The sequence below is a fragment of the Pelodiscus sinensis genome, chromosome 4 (genome assembly GCF_052426305.1).
Source record: "Pelodiscus sinensis isolate ZL-2025 chromosome 4, ASM5242630v1, whole genome shotgun sequence".
Lineage (NCBI taxonomy): Eukaryota > Metazoa > Chordata > Testudines > Trionychidae > Pelodiscus > Pelodiscus sinensis.
Genome location: NC_143055.1, coordinates 130,711,875 through 130,728,462, shown reverse-complemented (window position 1 = coordinate 130,728,462; position 16,588 = coordinate 130,711,875). Strand labels below are relative to the sequence as shown.

The window sequence follows — 16,588 nt, the reverse complement described above, 5'->3', positions numbered from 1 at the left end:
TTTTAAGACTATAAGGAGTCACAGTCAAGTGTGCTACTAAACCCATTAAGAAGCTGGAGGAAGATAAAGATGAAATAGGATTAGTCTCGCTTTAGTTTAATTATGCATAGCTTTCCTCACCTTCCCTACTGGCAGGCTCTGGGTCTGCCCAACGCTAACTAGCATTTCAACCTCCCTCTCCTCCATAAGAGAGGATATTAGCCTTTCACTAATGCACGTGTGGAAGATTTGTTCAGGAACTACTCTGAAAGGAGCCAAGTGCTCTTTTGATTAGAGCAGGACGTGGGTGAGGCAACGTACCACTGAAGAGCTGCGGCCATGCAACTCGTTTACTCTTAAAGTTCTTTGGATGATCGATTTACAGACCTGCCCACGGAAACTGAAGATCCCCACAAAACAACCCTGAGCACCTGCCCTTCTCATGAAGTGTTAGGGGATGTTTCCAGCCCTCTCCCCTTTTGCAACCACTAGCTGAGGGCTCACATTTTGGGTCAGCACTTTATCCCAACACCCCTTAATCAGAGCAGGTGGGCAACATATGTAAAAAGTCATTTAATTATAAAATAAATAGGTCTCCTTTAAGTTGTGCTCATACATTAAAAACAGTAATAAATATTTACAATAGTATAAAATTCATTTTTTACAATGTCTGCCTGTCGACATTTTCATCAATAATATAAAATTAATTTTTTTCTTCTGTATGTAAGTAAACCGTTTTGCTTCATCCACGGAAAATATTTTCTATTAAGCCTTTTGAAATAAGTTATAAACATGCATTCTTTTCGGGGGCTGGAGGGGGGGAGAGAAGGTCACTAGTCCTTCATGCACAAGATTGGTTTGGATCTGTTAAGGGACGTTCCCACATGAGATCAGGACACACGTCAGAAACAGGAGATTTTAAGGCAAAGTAGTTTAGAAAATTTTGTGCATTTAGGGGGGTGGGGGTACAATACCTACAAGAGATATTGTTTCAATTGCATGCTGAATAGCAGCAAACTCCATTCTTCAGGAGAGTATTGAGACTACAATATTATATCTCGGATTTCGTCTTTTACGACTTGAGGTTAAGTTGGAAGTGCCAAGAGCTGGGAGCCCGGGGAAGAAGATATGAATTGATTAACCTTTTCTGTCTATAATCTAACTCAGAAGGTCTGTAACAGAAGACCCAAGGAAAGCCTGAAAAACTAAGCATTGTCTGGAAACTCAGTGCTCGTGTTTTCTTTAATAAGTGTCCTAGCAAGGGCAGCAGCACCTAACTCTTGACCTTATGAACTTCAATAAAACCTTTATCCTAGTTTTCCAAAGTACTAGAAGAAAAACCTGAAGACAACCTGAGTTGGACTCCACAGCAGTTGTTTGGTCCAGCAAATGTGTGCCTAACTCTACTCACGTGAACAGTTGCACCGAAGTCAATGAAACCACGCATGTTTAAAGCGTTCACAGGATAAGAACCAGGTTAGCTACAAATGGGAACTTCAGGGAGAGATCCTGAGTAGATGGTGAGGAAGAACCGAAGTCAGGGCTTGTCTACACCAGGCTTTCATTTGTGCTAGCCACCTGGACTATGGGAATCTTGCTGGCAGGCACTGCAAGTCTCCCAGGGTGCATGATGGCTATAACTGGGTTCCTCTGCACTAGGGAACTTGTAGCATCTACCAGCAAGGTCAACTCAGGTCAGTTAGTGAACAACTCACTAGTGCAGACTAAAATTCACTCCTCTCCGGGGCAGACAAGCAGGTGAAGCATGGAGGGTCACCCCGGTGGGAGAACAAAGCTCTTCCCCTCCTCCACGCCAGCAGCCCCTCTCCTGTCAAAGTTCTGGGGGAACAAGCTTAATCAAGTCCCATCCTGTTCCTTTTGGGTGACAATGGGACAGAGGAGGAACAAGTCCTCCAGTCTCCTTATAGCCACTATCTTCCTTAAAAACAGAGTTCCTCCAGCAAGCCTCACGGCTGGGTATTTGCATCCAAACAGCAAGGCAAAAACCAAAAGGGATCCAGGTAGCAGCAGAAAGATGGTCGTCCTCCATCGGTGACCAGATGGGCCCCAGTGGCGGCAGTTCCCACGTTGCTCTTGACAGTGGTGCTTTTAACCCCCCAGTTGGATCCTCCGCCACCGGGTGTGTTGGCAGCTGCCCACCCCAGCTTTGAGCTTTGGCTGTCTCCTTAGGGGATCCGTCTTGGTTGAGTGGGGCCATGTGGTTCCAACACCAGCCATTCCTCCGGGTGTCTTCACGAAGGACTGACCCTCTTAGTGGCGTGTTCTGCAAGGGACAAAACAGACTTAATCCCACCATTGGAAGGGCACGACCCAGTTCGAAAACCAAGCCATTGCAGTCTGAGAACCTGGCTTTTGCTGTCCGTCTACGTGCTGAGAGTCCTAGGCAGTACGAAACCCCATTCATTTATCAAAGCTTGAAGGCCTGAATACTTACTGCCTTGAGAAAGCAGTAAGCATCAACCCGCCTAGGCACAAGTCAAACTAAGGGGCCAGATCTCCAGCTGGTCTAAAACCACCAACTACGCCAATTCAAGACCTAGCCCCGTGGTCTGTCCTTGAAATCATTCTTTCCAGTTCTTTCCTGGCCAGCTCCATCAGCCCCTAACACTCAACGAGAGAGCTAGGCATGGAGTCTACGGCTCTGAGGTGATCCCACTCAAAAAGGGTCTGGAATCTTGTCTAAGAAGGGGAGATAAAGGTAGATTTTTAAAGGGGTTTTAAGTGGGCCTGGAAGAGAAAGCAGGACTGGATACCTCACAGAGAGACTGACTGGATACCTCAGAGAATCTATGTAATGGCCGCTAAGACATGACAAAAGATTGTGTGACATGCAAGAGAGCACGTGACAACTGAGTGCTGCTCTCTTTTTGCAGGAGATGGAGCCGCAAGAACACGCTGCCGGTCTCAGCCCTCCAACAGGACAGATGCTCACGTCCCAGTTGGCTGGCACCTTGGTGCTGACTGGACACATTCCCTTCCCTTGGGTTTAAATATGGCTCCTGCAGCCCCGGGTGAGGACAAGGAGCTAGGAAGCTCGTGCTCCTCTTGCACAGAGGAATTTTGGTCTCCAAGGCCAAGTCAGAATGAGCTTCCATGGAGCTAACTGGGGACTTCAGTTTAGATAGGACCCAATCTCCCTAGGTACCAGAATGAATAGAAGAGCCCAAGAGAGGGAAACAAACGCTTTGCACCCTCCCCTCAGGCCATCCAAGCATGGTTTCTTCTTCTGTCATGACTCAGAACTGGTCTGCGGCCTCAGAGGGAGCATGCTCTTCAAAGCGCCAGAGCGCCCATGGCTCTGTACTACTCCCATATGGAAATAGCTCCCTTTGGAAGGCTTTTCCTCAGCACCTGCCCTTCCTGGGAGCCAGGGAAAGCAGGCACGGAAGGGAATGGGGATGCTGTTAAAGCAGCAGGAATTTCTGCACAACTCTGCACAAGCTCGTCAGGCTTTGGAGGAGCTAAGAGGCTACTATAACCAGGCATTTCGGGATCTTCCCATCCTTTGCCTCTGCATAAGAAAGGACACAGGTTCTGCAAATACCCACAAGGCTACTGTCCACACCCAGAGTCTGGGGTCCTGTGTCCAAGGCTAAAGCTCCTGCCTGTGCAGAACTACGAAGCGCGCGAGTGGTTTAAGGATGGCGCAAGCTCAGAATGTCATCGCGCTAGCACCAAAACCCTTCTGTACCTGGGCCCTCCTTTACACGTCAACATGGCCGTTTCCAGTCTCTTGTCTGAGCTTCCTTCTCTCCTCCTTTTCTTCATATTGAGGACACGTTTTCCTCACCCTGTGGAGCCACAAAACATTAGGGTTAAGAGCTCATTCCGAGGTAGTATATTTGCCCCGCCACTCCCCAAGTGTATCCTCAAACAATCAGGCTGCAGCTCTAAGGAACCAATTTGTGGAAAGTAGGAGCACTGGGTTTTTTTTCTCCCCGTGCGGACGGAGTGGGAACTAAGAATTCTCCAGCTCTGAACAGATACTGCTGCAGCCCATGCACAGCTTCAGGGATTGATCCAGCAAAAGGAAATTCCAATTCTAGAATACGGGACATTTCCATTGGACTTTTCATCCACAGGTTTTACAAGAAGAGGTGAAGTATCACAATCCCCATTTTGATCAGTTTGACCACTGAAGTCCAATAGGAACAAGCCAACGCTGGGTGCTTTTTGATAAACTCTACCCTAAATAAATTGTCCAAGGTCATGCAACGGTTCTGAAATAGATACCAAGAATCCAACCTTCTTCCTCCCAAAGCACCTGCTTCAACCACTGTTTTATTACTTCTAGCTTCTCGTCCAAACCATAAAGCAGGAGGAGAATATTTTTTGTTAAACAAAGGTCATTCTAATTCAGAAATATAAGCCGCTTCCATATCGGATAGAAAATTAAGGGGCATTTAACATGGTTTAACGCCACAAGGTGGGTATGAGGGTTTCTTAGTATTTCATCTTCAAATCACGTGGACACCATATGTGGCATATTCAATTCACTTTCACCCCCAGCTCCTCTTCCGGGGTTGGTGTCAGAGATGTGAGACTTTAGAGAGCTGTTTTAAAAACCTGAATTTTATGTCGAAAGTTCCAAGTTGCAGAAGGTCCTAGTTTGATAGTTTAAGTCTATTTTTAATCACATGTATTAATACATAATAATCCCTCATAATCCTGCTCCCTGTTTTGCCAATGTGAACTAGTTACTTTATACCATATCCCTCTGAGCACGAAAGACGCAGCCCATTCATAATGCAGTGAATACTTTGGCCCAGTTGTGCCTGCATCAGCACTTCTTAAATGAGATGTAGGTATGAAGCAGGAACAGGCAAACAGAAGTGCACGCCTTTGTTTCTTGAACAGTGGGAATGGGTACAGCACGTACCTGATTCAGTTCTTATAGTGCAGTCTGTCTAGTCTAATTTTAGATCTTGACTTTTGGGTTTGCTTTACATTATCCCAGGCTGCTGCACAGTTGGATTTATTGCGTAGCCAGCTTACGTTCCACCGTGGCGTTAGATGCTAATTCACTAGACATCCTAGGCAGCTTGTGCTAACTGAATGGAAAGTGTTTTAAAGGGGGCGGGAGGCTAAACATGAGCCAGATTGTTCATAATGTGTGAAATGCATTACTGGTAGCCATTTGCTGTGCAGAGGGAGGTAACAGCTGCGTTCAAAGGGTTCGGTCCTGTTAAAGTACCACACTTTGGTTCCATTCGATGCCCTCAGCCTTCCCCTAAAACTTTTAGAAACACCATTCCCAGGTAAATAGAGGGAGAGATGGATATCCGAGTGACAGGTGCCCATGTGAGGAATATGTCACTAGCTCATCCGTGTGACCATGGAATTACTTTGTTTGTGGTCACCCATTTGCCTGAGTAAGATCACGGCGAGAACAATCAAAGCAATATACTAGAGCACAAGTTCACTGTGCTTTCGGGGCACCTACCCTTGTAGACAAGGCCTTGGGGGAGGGCGCGAATAGCTCCCATTTCCTTTTTATTTTTGGCACATTCTGATCCACGATCATCATTTCGAGCATCATTTAAACCAAAATACTGCCAAGGTCAGGGAGATTTTGGGTTGGCAGCTACTCCATGCCCCTCATATTCAAGTTTCCCTAGAGGTAGCTGCTCATGCAATTCAGTTTTTTGTTTGTAAATGGATACAGCTTGCTCTGATTAGAATGACTTTTGTACGCTCCTTTTCAGTGTCCAATATCTTGAAGTTTGACCATGTGTAGAGGTATCATTTTGTGCCCAAGTTACTTGCAAATCAATCTCTCGTCCACAGATTACACTGCGCAGATCTATTCCACGCACTTTCTGTCTGGAGTTACGATCTAGGGGCCCTCCACATATGAAGTGACAGGTACATTTAGAGATCTGTACATTCATATGCCATTGCCATGTCAGCAGAAGCTGCATATAATGTTACCAGTTTGCAATGGAGACTGTTGAAGTTAAAATTTGAATTTTTCCACCACCAGTCTCCACTTCTGTGTCCTCCAACGCTCTCAATGACGGCAGAGAGGGGTAAATCTCTACAAATACATCATGAGTGATGAACCAGACTGCCTGGGCTCAACAAATACCCCACCGCCTTTTTGGTCTCCTTACAAACACACCACCATTCACCGATCAGTTTATGTGTTTAATCTCCACTAGACTGTGAACTCCAAGGCAAGGACGAGTCTTATTTTATACATGCGCCTTTTCAACGCTGCAGAACAAGTTCATCCCGGACTTATTTTTCTAACACGGTACCATACGGTGCAAGCATCTATTTAATTCAGCTAGACATGGAAGTGTCATACTCACTGCATTGTGACAATGACGACAATCGCAATGAAGCTGATGCTGGAGAGCAGAACAGCCACCACCACCAGTACGGTTGTTGAAAAGTTGCTTAGGTCGTTCCTCCTTTGAGTCTTCATGAACTGCTCACCACAGCGTTCACCAAAATAATCCTCATGGCATCTGAAAATGACCCACAGGAAAATCAGCTTGAATTCCAGGAACATTGGGTGCCCTGAAATGCTCCCTCTATTTTTGTCTGTGTGGAATAAATTTTATTACATACACCAAGGCATGGGCAGATGTGCACCACCAGTAAAAACACATGCTGCTGGCTGTGGGCACTCTGCTAATCAGCTGGATAGCACCCGAATCTTTCCCGAGTGCCTGCTCAAATGCACAATTTACAGGAAACACTGGTGCCCTGTTGGAAGACAAGTAAACTTATGCATTCAGCCATAACTGGGTGACCTTTCAGTCAATTAACATCCAGGTATCACCGTATTAGAGTTAAAGAATTTGCAGGAAAGGGAGTGATCATCGTAGCCCAAGGTCTGCCAGAATTAAAACAAGTTGAGATCAGTTTTGGGTGTGAGGCATCAGAAAGGCACGCCTGTTCATTCTTTCTGCTTTCAATTTTATGATCAACTAATGAGTTCAGTGGCTCGTTATGCAGCTTACGAATTTCACCACCACTTAATTTACATGGCAGAATGATTCTCGAGAAATTGAACAAAGCTGATTTCCCTCTAAGTCATTATTTGCGATGAGTACCTTTGCCATAGATTCAGATACAGCTACACATTTGAGTTTTGACTTACTTGCATGTTACTTCTTTGAGTTCTTCTAGGTATCTGCATTCACCGTGAATGCAAAAGTTTCTGTACTCTGTGTCGCACGGCGTCCCTTTCTTCTTTTTATTTTTCTTCCCTTTGAGTCGCTTTCTTTTTGTTTTGTCAGGATTCTTTTCGGGTTTTGTTTGCTTGGGCTTAATCACAGGTTCAACTGGGAAAGAGAGAAAGTCATGTTCAGTCCAGAATTTGTAGCAGCTAATCCCTTCCAACATGGAATTACACCCTAGGGGCTAGGCCTTAACCCCGCAGCAAAAGGGCGAGGAAGGGAGTGATAAAAAAAAGCAAGCCCTTGTATGCAAATGAATGTTTATAGCCAGGCGTTTTGTGGCCAAGATAATTCCACTGGGCCTCAAACATGACCACTCTAGAATGCTGGGAAAAGCCCAGCTGTTGTTTCACATGGCTTTAAATTCAGGATTAAGTTGCTCTCAGTGTACGGATTTACAGGTGCACACTGAAGCCACAATGAAGATTTGGCCTAAATGGACTCTTCACAATAATTGCAAGTCAGAAGCTGGCCTGCTAGGAGGGAAGTCAGTCATCACCTGGCTTAGACCCACCCTGCATTAAAGCAGAGATCAGAGGTGGTGTACATCAACCAGGCACCCGCATGCACCTGTAAAAGCAGAATTTGGACTCTCACCTTAGAATGATGATATCCCCAATGGCTGTGTAGGACATACATTGGCAGAAAAACTTGTGCAATATTGTAGAGCTACTCCTACTTTAAAGCTCTTTGCATTTTATACTGGAGAGAACTAGAAAAGACATTCACACCAGAATTCAGTTCTACCGCTTTCACTGTTGCTATTGTGTTTCCAAATGAGATACATTTCAGGGAATGAACGATGCTGTAAGTGATTTTTAGTGTTCACTTTACCTTTTTGCACGTTAGCATCTTTAAGTACTGAGAACAAACTATTGCTGTTTAGCTACAGCGTCATATAGTGTACTAGGAGCCTCTAAAGAGGCTCAAGAAATTATAGACATGAGTGCACAGCAAGAAGAATCAGCATACAATTTCAGGTTGTTTCATGAAATATGGAACTACAAAGTTATTTGTGTTGGTACCTTTACAGATGGGCTCAGATGGGACCCCACACATTCTAGGATAAATATTTTACTCTTTACACTAAGATGCAACTGACACACAAATCTGATAAGCCACAGACTGAGTCATGGAGTTCATGACCTGACGGTTCTAACAAAGGCTAGTTCATCACTTTGGTTATCATAAAACCAGAGTAGTCCAACTGGCTGCTGAAAGGCCCCCAAATATATACCTGAGCATTTAAAGTTCTTATGAACTACATTTGTCATGTATTTTGGTCGGACACACACACGGACACACACATGGACACACACCCATCCTCAGCTAGCAGACTAAGAAATGATAAACCAACAGACAAAACAAAAAGTATTGGTCCATCTGTAAGGTTTCCTGTCCTAGCAAACAAGGCCATGAATAGCCACCGTGGATAGGACAAGGATGTCAGGTGTTCAGTTAACTAGACAGTCAACTTTGGGAGATCAAGACAATTGACCTAATTTGAGAGCTGGCCCTTATCTTACAGGGCTCAACTTCTCAGCTTGGGTATAAAAGGAAAAGGCAGTTTTGGCCTTGTCATTTTATTTATACCAACAAATAGTTTGCAAGTTTAATGTCCTTATAAAGCTGCCTAAATCTTAGGGCATGGAGAGCGGGGGGAGGCTGTTACAATCTGCTATTGAATTTAAATTTATGGGGCTTTCAATTCAATCAGCCCAGCAAAAAGTCCATAGCCCATCAACAAAGAGCAGCTTCTGGTGAACAGCCCAGCTTTGACAACAGCCGTTCTATAGATGATTCACCCGTGAACCAATACGCTTCAGGCCAAAACTTAGGTGGACAGATCCATTTTCCCACGGATGCCTAGTGCATGCAATACAACGTGTCAGAGATGGGCCCAAGCCAAACCCACACTGAACAAGGAGCAAGTGCTACTTTGAACCTTGTCACTCGGGTCCAGCTATAGAAGTCTGATCCTTTGAGCCATTATTGGAGTCATGGCCGTTTTCTCCCTGATGAGAGACAACCAGATCATGCCCAGTAGCCCATTGCAACTTGCAGACTATTGGAGGATAAATATAAGGACAAGCATGTTGCAACGTTTTTCTTTTCACAAATGAAGCTTACATACCACAGCTCTAACCTCAAGTCCGACAAGTAGCCCTCTGAGTTTTTCCTATGGCCGTTGCCTAATTAGCCTCGTTAACTTGAAAGGACACGGGCCAAACAGGAGGCTCCTGTACTATTAGTCACATTTAAGATATTCAAGTGCTTTCCTGGAAACGAGGCATACAAGATAATAAGGGGCAACTTTGAGACCTCATCTAAGCAGAAAGACAACTGAGAAAGAACCACATTACACAAGCGTTTTCAAAGTTTTGGTGTGGATAAGTTGTATTTACGGTTCCCCTCAGCCAGCTAACAGGTTCAAATATAAGCTTGCCCCACCTATGTCATGGTTTTAAGAACACGTTGGACAAGCCCTGCTGCTACCATTTAAAAACCATCTTTTTCTCCTAGTCAAGACCCACACCAATCGTCACACAATAAACTGGTGCTTGCTCGTCCCCATGCGAGCGACTTCTCGCACGGATTTTAGTGCAAGTCAAAACATTCCAAGCCTGCTTTTTGCAAGTACTCTGCACCAACGGAGGCGAGGAAGTGTAGGACATGTATGTCCACTTCGTTGGTTTGACTGGGATGACATTACACTGCCAGAGGATATTGGCTAGAACGTTTTAGAGCTTTGGGTGATGCTAAAATGCTTCTTCCTGCACACCAGCAGAGTATCTGGCAAACCAAACAGTGTAACATTAGGACGGAAGAATCACTGGAAGGCAAGGTCAAGGCTTATCAAAATAGTCACCTTTAGCACAACGAGATTTTTCTTGTATGTAACAGGTGCTCGCCAGGCACGACCAAAGAGACTTTGCTGTCTTTTAAGTGACCTGTGCCCAGGGCTGGAGCAAGTTGTACAGTGGGGGGTGCAGAGAGCTACTGAACTACACTGTAAACTTTAGACAGGATGCAAAGCACTTCAAGCCAGGAGGTTCGACAGCCAGTCCATGTGATACATTATCCTGGTCAGACAAGATTGGGATCCAGGAGGAAGGAGGCGGGCAAGCAACCGAAATGCCCCTTGAACTCACCTCTAATCGACTCGTCCACAATGTACATCGGCACCGTGGAGTCCTGCTCCTCCTCTTCGTCCTCTTCATAGTCACTTCCTGAGGCCACCGCGTGCCCCTCCGCACTGTGGTCCCACGCCACGGACACATTCCCCTCTGGCTCGGTCGCATTGAGTCCCAGGCCAGCAGCACGTTGGCACACTGCGGAACGGAAGGAGGATGCGTTAGAGCCAGGCCAAGGCGTTTCCCGGGGAGCCCGTGTTGAGCTGCAGTCAAACACGCACCCAACATGCAGGAGGCATTGGAGCAGCAGCGCTGAGCTTTCCAAATGCCAGACCACTTACACCCGCCCAAGGAGATTAAAAACCAAGGGCGGGTTTTCCTTTTCCCTCAGCGACTGGAGGAAAGACTGGAGGGGCCCGTCGACACCCCCCACCCCAGGAGGGGCTGATGGAAGACGGGGGAAGAGGAGCTTGCAAGAAAAGGCTCCGCAAACTGCTCAAGAGTTCAAGCCTAAAGCAGAGGGAAGATGCCCCTTGACAGCGCAGGGCCCTGGGGAATGGTTATTAGGGGCGCAAAACCTCCTTCACTGGCCAGGCTGAAGCAAACAGGGGGGCGCCAATCTTGAGTCCAGCCCCACCGCCCTCCATGGGGCTCTCGCGTCTCAGACGGGCCGCCAAGTCCCACGGAGGGGGCCCTGACCGCGGCTCAGCCCTAGCGCCCAGGAGCGCACGGCACCCTCCGCGCGTCCCGGGCCCGGGCAGCGCGCACCGCCCCGCGCAAGAGCGCAGCGGGTCCGGGCAGCGCGCACCGCCCCGCGCAAGAGCGCAGCGGGTCCGGGCAGCGCGCACCGCCCCGCGCAAGAGCGCAGCGGGTCCGGGCTGCGCGCACCGCCCCGCGCAAGAGCGCAGCGGGTCCGGGCTGCGCGCACCGCCCCGCGCAAGGGCTCCCCTCGCTCACTCACGGGAGAGCCAGGCCAGCGCGAAGAGCAGCAGCCGGGTTTGCATTGGAGACGGCGGTGGCGGCGTCCTGCGCTCCCGGCCGAGCTGTGTGCGGGGCACGGTCCCTGTGCGCGCTGGGCTCCCAGCCGGGGCCGCCGGCGGCCGCCGCTCTATATAGGCTGGGCTGGCGTCAGCCGGCGGGGCGTGGCGGGGCGGGCGCCGGGAGAATGCGTGGCCCGGAGCGAAGGGGGACCCGCTTGCGGGGGTGGGGAGGCAGCTGGGCTTTCCCCGACACGTGGCCGCCTGCCCCTCCCGAGCCCAGGCGGGCTCCGGGCTCCCTGGGCGCAGAGACCCCCCCCCTGGCGCTCCCTGCACTCTCACCTGGGGGAACCTGGCCAAGGGCCCGCCCCAAATGCCCCCCCTTTTATAAAGCTCCCGCCGAGTGTTTGCGCCCCCTGTCTGGGGCTGTTCTAAGCCCGAGTGGTGGGGCTGGGTTGCCCGCAGTAGCTGGGCTCCTGTCCCGATAGCGCCTGTGTGAGTTGTGAGCCCGGACGTGGAGAGTGTCAGGGCAGGACCGGTGCAGCTACACCTGGAGCTGCTGCCGGGAAAGGAAGGCCTGCGGTAGCCCTCTGCTGGCTCTCCCCGTGGGCCCAGGCTTACAGATCTTTAAGCAGGCACTTCACTTCGATGGCCATGCCTGTGGCTGGCTGGGTACACAGCTCTGGGCCTAGGATCCTCGAGTATTTCGTGCCCCAACTGGCTTTCCTTCCCAGGCAGGCTTGGGAGAGTTAGGTGTGTAGGGGTAAATGCTGATAAGTTACCCCAGGACAATGTGCTACATTGTCCTGCATTTTGCTTCAACTACCCCAGACTAACACGGCTACATTTCTATCACTATTCGATAAGTTACCCGGCTGTGCACATTCCTTTCTGCCCTAAATCATTTCCCCTGGGGTGCTCTTATCAGTCTGCCTGGGCCCCCCGCAGCATTGTGCCTGGGGCTACAGTGCTTCTGGGGGTGCCAGGCCGTGCAGCCTTCATGTCACCCCCTTCCCCATGCAGCTAGCGCCTCATGTGGCGGGCTAGCTCCAGCCTTTCCCTGCCCCTTTGGGACTTCCTGAGGTGGTGGGAGGAGAGGACTACCTATACACCTGACCACTGGCTGTCTGATTCAAAGAGCAATGCTACATCCCAGCCATTGACTGGAGACCAGCATGAAAACCAGCTTTTTCCTCTACTTGTTTCCATTAATGGGCTGAATAAATTTTATTGTGTGCACTGAGGCATGTGCAGATGTGCACCAACAGGAGAAATTCATGCTGTCAGGTGCTGCCAGCTGTGGATGTGCTGCCAATCAGCTGGGCAGCCTTTGTATCTTTCCCTGGCGGCCGCCCAAGTGCTCAGCTTAGCCTTAGGGGGAACACTGATGAAAACCATCTCTAACAGGCCCCGATTCAGCAAAGGACGTCATCACCCTACTTACTGTGAACCTGTGCTGACCTCCTTTGAACAGGATGGGGGGGCCGGCCTTATTAATGTTCCTACAACCTGCTGACAGACTAAGATGTAAAAAAGTCCCTTGAAAAGTTCTCTGTACAAGGGTCAGCCGGTCCCTCCCCACTCACCTCCCCTCCCCTCCACCTCCAGGTTTCTGCAGTGACTCAGTTACACATTAAAGTGGAAATATTGTGCTGCCACAAAGAGTTGCCATAGGGATGGGGTCACATGTCATACACAGAGGAATGAGGAGTTTATTGCAGGGACAATCCTGGCCGGTCATCCTGCCCCCCCACTTCCCTGCTCCCCCCGTGGGTGGAAGCAGGTAGCAGTGATTGTGAATGTAATTTTTCAGCCGCAAGAAAGCAAAGGAACAGATGCTGAGCTTCTTACTCAGCCAGTGATGTTTGCCTGAGTAAGGCATGAGTAACAACTGCATTGTGTCATTGAGGCAGAGCAGGGGGAGAGGGGGATCCGCACCTGGACAGGCAGAAGGCTCCTTAGAACGCCCAGAGGCTTGTATGCCAGGTGATTGCTACTATACCTCTCTGCAGGGTGCAGTGTGAATTACTGCCTGGCCTGTCTTATCTGCCATCAGGGATCAGATCCCCGGAGTGCATGGGCTGCATAACAGAGCAAGGGAAGGCTTATTAAGCCCCTCCTCCACAGACATGCACTTCCGGGTGAAGGTCGGGCACAAGATGGGAGCGGGAATTTGACCCCAAGGTTTTTCTCGCCATCATCTCTTGGGTTTCTTAGCTTGTGAGGAGAGAGATTTTGGCCCCCTAAAGATTCCAGTCTCAAGCCAAGGCGTGCTTTCCTGGAAATGACTAAGGGAAGCTGGAGGGCTGTGTGCTATAAAGGATATTTTGCACTGGCCCTTTCCTCCAGTCTGCAGGGACTGGTATTTTATTTATAGTTCTGTAGGTGGATAGAATCCATTGTTGAACTTGGTGGTATTCCAGGTCATTCATCCATTCATCCATTCAGCCTTCTTCCCATACTGTGAAGGGTGTTAGCCAGCTCTCAGAGAGGTGACACACTCAGGTCAACTACACAGTTACATCCAGGTCAGTTGGTGATCCCAAAACAATGGGCCAAAGTGTCAACCAATGTCTGCTAATTGCTGTCACCCACAAAACACGAGCTCATTAAAAGAGGGGGATCCAAAGAGGGAGATCCCAATCCCGTTCATGACCCATGTGGGCGTAAATGATTACACTGGATGGAATTTTTTAACAACCAAGGAACTTGTCCTCAACCCTGCATTAAAAGAACATGAACATTGCAAAATCAAGCGCTCGGATGTTTGCATGTGCCAAATGCAGGCTGCTTATGCAGCCTTAATGTGGCTCCCTTTAAAGTCTTCAAATGACAGGATCACATACTATTTTTTCCACAGTCCCTATACTCTCAGCTTCAGTGTCCTGCACTAATCACAGAGAAAGTCCTGACCATCCCCTGCAGTTCTAGGGTGGAACATGCTCAGTCTAGATGGAATCGTCAGAGAATTTACTTGCCAAATGCTAACAAGTCTCTCCTGAGTGTGTGGCACTAAAGTTTCCCAAAAGTTTGTAACTTGGCCAAAAGCAGATTTTTTTTCATGGGGCAGCAAAGTCTTATCCCTGACCAAGCCAAACCCTCCCCTGCCAAATTTCAAGTCCCTGCTCCAGAACATGGAGGTGTTAGAGCTATTTCTCAGGGAAAAAGCCGTAAGAATTTTTTTCCAAACAATATACTTTTTCCTTCTCTTGTTCTCAGAAATGGCTGAAGCTTTTCAGAAAAGTCCAGCCTGAGACAGACACCTGCCGTGGCAAATTTCAACCCAACCGGGAAAATGTAGCAAAGTTACAAACAACTGAAAACTGGGTAAGCTTAGCTGGTAACTCTTCCTAGAACTATTTGTATAACATTAGTGTCTAGAGGTCCTGGCCAACACCAGGGTCCCATCAGGGCCAGCCCGAGCCATTCACGTGCCCTGGGCCCCGGGAGCGCGGCGCCGCCCCCGGGAGTGTGACACATGCATGGAGCCCCCCACTCCCCGGGTGCCTGGCACATGCGTGGCTCCGCCCCGGGCATGCGGAGCATGCATGGTGCCACCCCCACCCTGCCCGGCAGCCCCACACGGTGCTCCCTAAAATGGAACATCTTGGGCGGTAGCCCGGCTGTCCCATACCTTGTGGGGGCCCACCAGGGGCTATCCCTGGCAGTGTGGATCTGGCCTGTGGGCCAGTATTTGCCCACCCCTGTGCTAGCTGCAAGCACATACTAAGACACAGCCCGTGCCCCAAAGAGCATGCTATTCTTATGGCTAAATAGGCAAGGCAGACCAAAGATGGGAGGGGAAACAGACCGGAAATGTCTTCTCAAGGTCACGCAGCAGGTGAGCGGCAGGGGCAGGAATAAATCCCAGGTTTCCTGACTCCTGATGCAGTGCTCTGAACTACCCTCTTAGCCCACCAATGGGGAAGAATGCAACTGCTGCTTCTGAAATGTGAACTAGACAAACCACTCCCCAACTTGATTGCTCTCCAGCATAGCTTTCCTCCAAGGATACCGAATGCAAGCCAAGCAGGATGTGATCTTCAAACGTGCTCAGCATTGGCTGAATTCTGCTTGCCCTGAAGTCCCTGCTTTAGAGAACCCCACTCTGAGTGTATAGCAAACCAATTCTCTTTCACGATCAGTAAAAAGGTTGGCATGTTGTCTAGTCAGCTACAGTCCTGAAACCAGTGGGGAAAGCAACTTCAGATTTCTTACCGGTACTGCAACCCGGGTCCTTGCCAGCTCTTTAAATAGCTCCCTGCTGGCTTCTGCCACAACTCAGCCAGCTTCTTCCGGAGCTGCACACCATGTCGCCCCCGCTTCCGGTCACCTCTGCCTGAAACCAGAGTGCCACCTTGGCATAAGCTGGGGTAAGGGAATGAAGCATCACGCTTTGTTCTGCAGGAATTTCCTGGCTGCGTGGTGAGTTCCATCGACTGTCACTGAGTTCCTGTTAACAGGACCCTCGCTACACGACAGGTGGAATTTTATGGCGCCGGAATTTAAGTCACATCCTATCTGAACTTACACCTGGTGTTAGTTATTTTTTCTTGTTGTACCATTCTCTTCTGGCCTTGCCAGGTAACGGCACCAGCTAAGACTCTCTCAGACTGAATTAGCAACATTTCAGAGGTAACAGGATATATTGCATATGCTATATTATTAAATATTATATACTTCTAGATCTACATTCTGCCCCACGGTGGCCAAAGGATTGGGGAGCTGCAGAGGGTAGAATCCTCTTTTCTCCCAGCCTGCTCCTCAGCTCGGAAATGATTTCAGCCACAGATGAGAGTCGAGCCCGATGTGTCCCCTGCATGGTTCTGGTTTAGTTTATTGGGTAGTTTGGCTCCCACCAACAACGCAGGCCCAGCTCCGTAGCTGCAGGGGCACAAGCTAGCCTGCTGCTTCACACACCATTCATGAAGAATGTCAGTGCCAAGCCAAGCATGTGGTAATAAGTGATGTGAAAGTGAGTGCTGCATGGGAACGACTATCCGGTAACGGAGTGGCATGAAAGAGCTCCGGACTCCCTCCCCTATACTAGTACATGTGCCAACTAAGAGCCCTTGTTATTCATCAGCTTTGCTATCACTAACATGCGGCCGAAATGCATGAATCTAAAGGAAGTGGATCAAGTGCATACACATACATTGCTCCAGTGGAATAAAATGTGTATTTTCTAAGGGCGTGGCACAGCTGATCTTGGTATTAGAGCATGATTTATCCTTTCTCACCATTCCAATATGTGACTTACTGCAAGGGAACCTGGTAAAAGCAGTGA

The 16,588-nt window shown here is 48.9% G+C and overlaps 1 protein-coding gene across 1 annotated transcript; it reads right to left on the bottom strand.

The window, feature by feature from the left end:
* Positions 1 to 537: 537 nt before the first annotated feature.
* On the bottom strand, positions 538 to 11,443 carry AREG (amphiregulin). Its single transcript, XM_075929372.2, has 6 exons — positions 11,286 to 11,443; positions 10,343 to 10,522; positions 7,112 to 7,295; positions 6,315 to 6,473; positions 3,692 to 3,791; positions 538 to 2,263 (listed from the first exon to the last, which is right to left on the bottom strand). The coding sequence occupies exons 1-5, from the start codon at positions 11,326 to 11,328 to the stop codon at positions 3,704 to 3,706; spliced, it is 654 nt and encodes a 217-aa protein (XP_075785487.2). The 5' UTR covers positions 11,329 to 11,443; the 3' UTR covers positions 538 to 2,263; positions 3,692 to 3,703.
* Positions 11,444 to 16,588: the final 5,145 nt, after the last annotated feature.